This window comes from Phytophthora cinnamomi (assembly GCF_018691715.1).
Source record: "Phytophthora cinnamomi strain GKB4 chromosome Unknown Contig63, whole genome shotgun sequence".
Classification (NCBI taxonomy): domain Eukaryota; phylum Oomycota; class Peronosporomycetes; order Peronosporales; family Peronosporaceae; genus Phytophthora; species Phytophthora cinnamomi.
Genome location: NW_027150996.1, coordinates 946,486 through 954,718, shown reverse-complemented (window position 1 = coordinate 954,718; position 8,233 = coordinate 946,486). Strand labels below are relative to the sequence as shown.

At 53.0% G+C, this 8,233-nt stretch overlaps 1 protein-coding gene across 1 annotated transcript; it reads left to right on the top strand.

Annotated features, from left to right (window-relative positions):
- Positions 1-6,640: 6,640 nt before the first annotated feature.
- Positions 6,641-6,913, top strand: IUM83_13304 (uncharacterized protein; the record flags this gene model as incomplete). The annotated part of the gene is made up of 1 exon (XM_067937969.1): positions 6,641-6,913. One exon carries the CDS (start codon positions 6,641-6,643, stop codon positions 6,911-6,913), a length of 273 nt encoding a protein of 90 aa, XP_067786969.1.
- Positions 6,914-8,233: the final 1,320 nt, after the last annotated feature.

The following is an 8,233-nucleotide window of genomic DNA, read 5'->3' as shown; positions in this document are numbered from 1 at the left end:
TGTTCATCGGTCGAAGCGGTAGCCACTACATTAGTCTGAGATGGCGTCGCTGCCAGCGATTCGCCACCTGTGAGATCCAAAAGCTCAGCAAGGCTTAGAGGTGTAAGAAAAAGTAGCTTGGTGACATGTCCTCGTCGTTCACCAGTATCTGGTTCACCTTGCACAACTTGCACGCATTCACTAGAGACGTCGGCGGCTGACGTCCCTGAAACTTCGCTTTCTTTCGCTTCTACAGGCTTCAGCGGGTTACCAGTGATATCGGTGCACTCGAGTCACCAGTGACCGTCTCCACCACAGTTTCCGCAGTTCGTGCGTGCCTTCTTGTCGCTCACGCCTAGCATCGCTTGCACTGCTGCTAACTGCGCTTGCGGCCCCTGCCTTGTTCTACCGTCACTAGTGCAACTTGTGCGGCAGTACGTACTACAGGCTGGGACTGCGACTCCGGTTGCTGGCGCTGGCATTCCGCCGCACGCAGGCGCTGCAGCGCCGCAGGTACTTCAGTGTCTTCCGGCCGTTGTTGTTGAGCCAGTTGACATATTCGCGCGACAGGTCGGGGAGGACCAGGACGAAGTTGGACAGAAGCATGCTTGTTTGCTGACAGTCCTCGAACTCGCTCTCGGCCTGATGTAAATTGGTCTCCTTGAGCTCGATGTTCTCGGCGTACGCATCCACCGTCTCGCTGGGTTGCAACATTCTCATCATGACATCTCTCAGTAAACATCGGGATTGATACCGTCGCCAGCCTAAAAAAATTCTTGGTGATGTACGATCAAAGCACCGAGGCGGCCTCCATGTCGTCCCTCAGATCGTCCACCTTGAACGTGGACAGGTCTACCGACCGCGATGGCTGAGAAGGCCTTGTTCTTGCGAGCGGTATATCACTCCGTGTACTTAGGATTGCAACGCACGTAATCCACGTCGTACCACTCTTCGCCGTAGATGTTGACGCAAAGCGTACGCGGTTCGAAGTGGAGGGGGATTTTGCTTGTCCCGGCCTTGTGGACACTCTTGGAGTTGATCTTTGGCAGCTGGACCGGCGACGAATTACGGAGCGCCTTCGTATACCCGGCCAGTTCTCGGTTGTCGTAGCGGTCGCCCGAAAATTTATTGCATAGCTGCGCTCCATCGCCACTTAGATCATCCAGGTCGCTGCTCCCGTTAATGCTGCGACTGCTGCTTTCGCTTCCTGGGTCACTTGGTGGAGCGGGAGGCGGATTTCAAATTGGAACAGCTGCAGCTGTCTGTGGCCGCCCCAATCCTTCCAGTAGCGCGCGGATGAGGAGGTGGCCGGCTGGGATTCCAGCCAACGAATGCAGCAGACGCGCAGCTTCTTCATGCGTAAGCACAGCATCAGCGCGAGCGCTCGCTCGACTGCTTTCCGCAATGAGACTAGTAAATTCCACATTTTTACCAGCCGTTGAGTTGTTTGATGTGTATCCGTCGGGCGAACGCCTTTTTTTGGCGTTGAATTTCTCTCGCCAGATGCATCGTTGAGCAAGCGCGGCTCCCTCGTTGGGCTCATAAGCTGAGGAAATGTGAAATGCGTCACCGCACTGTTCCTCGACTGTCTACCGTTACGAAGCGTGAGCGTCATAGTACACAGCTCTTACTTGTAGGCGGAGAACAGCAGGATACGAGGGTACATTGTGAAGACGTGAGTGCCGGGTGAAGTACTGCGACAGGACCAGTGTGTTCTGGCGCAACAACCTCTCGCTACCTCTCTTGCTGTGCTCGCTGAGCTGCAAAAACCGAGGCGAATGAGCGAGACACACACACAGAGCGAGAGAGAGAGAGAGAGAGAGAGAGAGAGAGAGAGAGAGAGAGAGAGAGAGAGAGAGAGAGAGAGAGAGAGAGAGAGAGAGAGAGAGAGAGAGAGAGAGAGAGAGAGACAGAGACAGAGACAGAGAGAGACAGAGACAGAGACAGAGACAGAGACAGAGCTACCACCGTCAGAGCACACCGTTTCGCTAAGTTGTCATTTGCATCATACTAAAATTAAGCCTCACATAGAAACCTCCATCCTTGGTGCGCAATACCATCTCGGCTGCGCTCAGCCAGCGAATTCTTTCGGCGTACAGTCCTCGGTATATGTCGGCACGGTCGTTACAGAGACACGCGGTAGACTAGACATCCGGGCGGAGGGGTCGCGTGACCTTAGAATTGATCTTCCGGCAGGATGTGCTGTAGATGACCAGGCTCTGGCATCGATGTTGGCACTGAGGTTGGTGTGCGCAGGGCACCACGTCGAAACGCCACCCCATGTTCCCACAATTTGCACCTCGACTTGTATCGCACCAACACCCCGCAAACCGGGGTTGTTATGAATTACATTTTTTAGTAACGTGGGCTACATGAGGCCTTATCGCATAACAGAACTCATCGTTCGCACGTTGGACTGACCAATCACAAATCGGCGACGTTTTAAATATACCCTTAAATTTCACTTTTAACTGAAGGTTATAAATCATATGGCTTCAAAACCAGTCAATTGCAGCAGTTCCGTGCCGATTCGGTTTCGCAATTGGATTTTGTGCCAAGCCACCACGTCGCTTCAAAGCCCCTAGCTACCAAACCTGTCCGAATGCAAGCCTCGCACGGGATGAAGACGAGCCGTGGACAATGGCTTAAAACCTAAGGTGTACAAACGAGTGGAGGTTTAACTACGGGTGCCTAAGTATCTTGACCGTCACAGCATGGAGAACACAATTACTCGCTTGTCTTCAGGTTTAGACAGTGTCAAATTGCGCTCTAAAAACCGCATTTACTACTCCTGGAAGACTGAAAGCGAGTCCATTAAGGAAAATTGTGTCCCTGGAGGCGCAACGCTGCCCGTTACCGCTGAAGAGCAGCTTGTGAGGTGGGTCAATGACCCCTAAGCGGATGGCTTGCCTAAGGCAGGACTGATGCTGAAGTTGCAGGCTCGCGATCTCTATGCAGATACTGAGCTTCCAAGTGGAGGTTTCACAGCTTCATGGTCATGGAGAACGCATTTTCGTTGTCGCCATATGCTGGCGACTCGTCGGAGGACGCGGAAATGCCAAACAACTCAATAAGATGCAAGGGAGACGCTGGCCGAGTTCAGCCGCCAAGTACAAGCGAAGCTGAAGATGCTCAAAATCTCAAAGGCCTACAACGCGGATCAGATGAGTACGAGGCGTTCCAGATTATACTAGCGGTACTGGTGCTGGTGTGAACTACGAGTATGTACCAACTGCAACTGTCAACGGAAGATGTATCAAGATGATGTGGATGCAGTACGCTAGAAAGTCGAAGGAGCGCATGGCAGCGATGCAGCCAGCTGGTAGCGAGGGCAACAAGGCTGACCCCTTCCTCATCTTTAACACACGCCCATTCGAGGTCGCTGGGAGAGAGAGGGAAACCACTGTTTTCCGTCATGGCTTTGGTCACCAGCTGGGGGGCGAGCTGAAGGCGGAACAGGTAAATCTACGGCAACCGCGCTGGACGTTGGAATAGCGAGTTATCCATCGCGTCTGCGCTACCATTTGGTCGCAGAGTAAACATGCATGAACCCGTAGTGATCTGGTGGGATGATATTTCGGGGCATTGGCACCATGATATATTGATTTGTGCTAGGCTACTCAAGGCCGAGCTCATGAAGGGCCTTCCAGGCTACTCGTTCATGTGGCATCCAACCGATGTGGCTTGGAACCCCGTCTTAAGGAGCAACTCCGCAAACACTGGATCGAGTTTCTTCTGGATCAAGTTCGATCAACGAGTCGAGGATCGCTGTTCAAGATGGCTGCGCCCTCAAGGCCACACGTCACCAAATGGATTAAGTACGCGGGTCATCTTTAACTAGTGCTACGATTATCGGTGACTTCAAGAGATCAAGGCTAGTGAAAGTGGCGCCAAGGGAGGGAGCGTAGCGGCCAGCATCCGAGTCAAATCGAAGCGCAATAATGCGCCTTCTCTAACAACGTTGTGTACCAATACAAGCAATTGACCCTAGCAGAGATATTGAAACAGAGGAGGAAGTCGTTGAATGGCTTTACTCCTAAAATAGACGGCCGTTCAGACATCACTTCACCAAAATAATTGTCGCTTCATCACGTCACACTGCGCCCTTTGGGCTCGCACCGTTTCTTGCCGCGTCCCTTGATGCAAATCCGCGGTCGTACGTCGCGCGCTACATTGCTCCTACCGTCACGCTGCACCGCCATCGGTCCACTGTTGAGCAGCGCCGCGCCTGAAAGAAACCACTGGGAGGAATCGAACCACCATTCACCGGCAAGGTGTTTTCCCATTAAGCCGCAGTGTTAGACCTGCACCAAACGTTACAAGGTCCGTTAGCATAGTAAACACTTGTCGTGTTGGATGGGCGATTAACCTTTGTTAATGCCCCCCTTCCCCCCGCACACACACAATTCTCTTCGCGGTTACTTCAATCCTATAAAACTGAAGGCCTTTGAAGTAAACTGATAGAAATCACGAAGTAGGGGGGTAGTCATGCAGATGCAATGAGGACCAGACTGACACTATGAAATTGTTCATCGCAGCGTAGTCTTGCTTCCTCCGCAAATAAGATGTTCGGGGAAATTATTGCTAAGACTGGTACACACAGATGCGACGTTACATCAGTGTTCAGAATTGCCAAGTTGCAAGGTTGGCTTGCTCATATCTCAACGGAAGATTTGGCTACATTACAAATGCGGCTTTGCTTGATTTGTACGTCCTAATCAAAATCGTCGGCTACGGCATTTTTCAGCGTGTGATAGTCAGTCATGTTTTTCAGCGCGTCACAAAGGCACGGATATTGGTTCAAAACAATGAACCCCAAGTATTTGAGGTAGTGGTGGCCGGCTCTCATCGAACCACTGCTGCAGACAAACGTCGTACAGGAATTGACAAGAGATTGTACGGGAATTGACATGAGATTTCAAGTACAATGAGACAGGGTGGTGCTGGTGCGGCACCTGCGCGGTTTTTGGTGATTCTTAACGAGCGATATGCCAATGACCCGGACCAGCTTGATCTAATACTCGACACCGGCCAACTTCGAAATTGAAACTGAGTTCTGAAAAGTTAAGACCACATCAACATTAAAAAATTGGCAGGAGTAACCCTTTGCGCTTCAAATAAAATGTGTAATTTGATTGGTTGGTTCGCCCTGGACAGTGAAACTTATACTTTTGATAGTTTCCGCCGATTGTCTACCGCATGTCAAGACGAATTATTAGTGCTGCACCCTTTTCAAGAATCTATGCTGGTCAAAGGGATCTCTTTGGGGATTGTTTTTACAACTCGTCGGCTTTTTCGCAAATTGATACTTGCAGGGGAAGATCATTGTCACCGTTATACAGTTGCATCAGTTGATGATACGTACGGACTCCATCACGGTGGATGAACGCTAGCCCCATTTGGTAGTATCAGTGTTTACTTTGATGAGCACCATAACTGTAACATATTTTACCCCTATTGTATATATGCTCGTATGAACACAATACCAGCATATGATGAGTTATTTGGTGTAATCAATGACGTTGCAAGGATTTTCAAGGCTAAAACATGCCGTTTGAGTTTGGAACACTAGATCCTGACGATTGCATCGCCGCCTCTTACTAGAGCCTGTAATTATGCTAGTTAGCTACTGGTCTCATTTCAGCACCAACTTGACGAAAACAAATGGCCTTGCTGAAGAACATAAAAAATAAGAGCAACGTGCGTCAGCAAGCAAACAATCTCCAGTAAGCTCGCTTTCCCGGTCAATTTCGTGCTCTGCTGTTGTTCTTAAGAACGGAATCAGACAGAGAAAGTCGCATTGTTACCTGGATCAAGGAGAAATATTTAGTTGTAGACTGGATATTATCACTTATCTGTCGGCTGGCAGCGGTATTTATAGATTTTGCACATCAGACAGACCTATCGCTGCGACGGTAAGGCATTTTACGTGTCTGGGTGATAGTGCTATCACATAGTGGCTATTTTGAGTATCCTAGACGCCTTGAGTTCTGTTGAAGTCGCACCTGGCACAAAATCCTCCAGATCACCCTCGCAAACAATCCAAGCCAAGGGTGAGACAGCAGGATATGACATACACACGTCGGAACGCAAATGGCTGATTTTTTTATCAAATCGGTAGCTAAGCCATAATGTCCGACAAACGGGAGGGTCCTTGCACCTATGGTGATCGAGGATGAGGATGACACGTCGACGAGATACGCTAATGGAATTGTACGACATTGGGATACTAAAGACGGTAACTACTACGGAGAGATTGATTTCAAAAAGACAGCTTAACGGAACTATACGACATTTAAGAGCTTGAACATGTTCTAAATTTCACAGCTCGGTCTGGCTATTCATTATTCGAATCGGATGATATGCAGGGTTTTTTAGTGTGTGAACTATCAATCGCACCAGGCTTTCACTTGCGTATGTGTCTTCTGTAGTGGTGTTTTTATGATAACATGTGTGCAGTAACAATTTATCACACACCAGACATCTCATAACACGCTGAATATCGGCGTTTTGGCTAAAACGGAGCTTTTTGCGATTAGAGCTGACAAACCGCCGACGAGAGGGGTGAAACCCCCTCCCGTCCGCGCCCTTCAGCAGCATCACCGTGGGCCTACCCAGTACTGGCGCGGACGCCGGACCGCCTGCGTCAAAGAGGCCGGCGATGCGCGCTAAGGCGAAGGCGGTGCACACTCCCAAGAGACCTGCCAAGACGAAGCCCGGGCCAGCCGCCGCACAACGTGCCCATCTCGCCCAGACACTGGCGCCTCGCACGCCGACCGCCCCGCCAGCACTGCCTGCGAGCGCGGCCTCTATGCCCGGTTCCCAGACCCGCACGGGCAGCGCGCCGGTCCCGGTCCCGGAGATCCTCTCCGTCGACTCGGACAGCGACTCCGACAAGGATAGCTACTCCTCGCCTTCGGACCCGCGCCCCTGAGCCGAGATATCACGATCTGGGGATCTGGCGATCACAGCAACGCCGCGTCATGGGGAACCACTGCCACGGCATCCCGGGCACCTCCTCCGGTCGTGCAAGCCGACCACCGCGGCACTCGACCAGCGCATCTCGTTGGTCCGGGCCACGCACCATTCGATCTTTCAGACTTTCTCAGCCGGTTCCACACCGACCCGCAAGCCGCGCCAGCCCCGGTCCCTGCTCCAAGCTCTCCGTCAGCACGATCTGCGAGCGGTGACGCCCACCTGCACCAGGAACCAAGCCAACAATTGAAGTCCAACCGGAGGTGAGCCCCGCGCTCGCCGCGGTGCTAACTGAGCTGTTGGGTTTCTTGCGCAATCAACTCGCACACGCCAACGGTGCGCCAGCAGCACCTCCCGCAAAGGCCGCCCAGCCGGCGATGCAGCCAAGCCTCGGCTTCGACCCCTTGACATGGACACTCCCAAACGCAAAGGGGGTGCTACCCCCAGAGACAACACGCAACCTTCGCGCAGCTCACTTCCACACATCGTCTCACCGCGTCCGCGGGGACTTCGCTCCGACGGCGACGAACGACCTGGCCGCCCAACCCTTGGCGCCGTACCTGACGTCGCCCGAGGGCGCACACAAGACATCCATGGGCTACGTGTTGCGGATCCGGGTGACTTCGACGGCTCGCCGGCCATTGCCATCGCGGCGTACAGCGCTCGGATTGGACGTCAAGGCTTGCCAATCATGCACTGCAAGCGCGTCGGCCGAGCCGCACGCCTTCGCGCCGGCTCCGCCGACGCTAATTTCAACATGGACTTCTGTCGGAGCGCACCTCCACCCCCGGTTCCGACATGCACCTCCTATTTTGACATTCTTCGCGCCATCCAGCGCCTAACATCATTCGCAAACGCTAATTGGTACGGACCGATGGCCCACGTGCCGTACCGAGTCCGCAAGTTTGAGACGGCAAACATGGACGTCGATCAAGCAAACACGCCGTGCCGCGTCAAGCGGACCCGCCACGTAGTCAACCATTTCCTTGGCGATGCGTTCGCGCTGCTGGCGCATACTGGTGGCGAGTGTTTTCGGCGGCCGCCGCCCAGATCGAGTTCCGTTCTGTGGCATGGTCGCTTGCGCTAGCCGAGCTCGTCAAGTTTGTGCCTGCACCACCAGCGCCTCACCCAACCCGCACAGCAAACCCGTCGGTCGCGGCAAACCCAGCGCGCACCGCCCACCGCCCCAACGGCCCTGACCGCCCCGGCGGCATCCCAGAGCACATTCGGTGCTTGGTTCCGCTCAATGGCGACGGGATCGAGACCTGCCTGAAGTTCT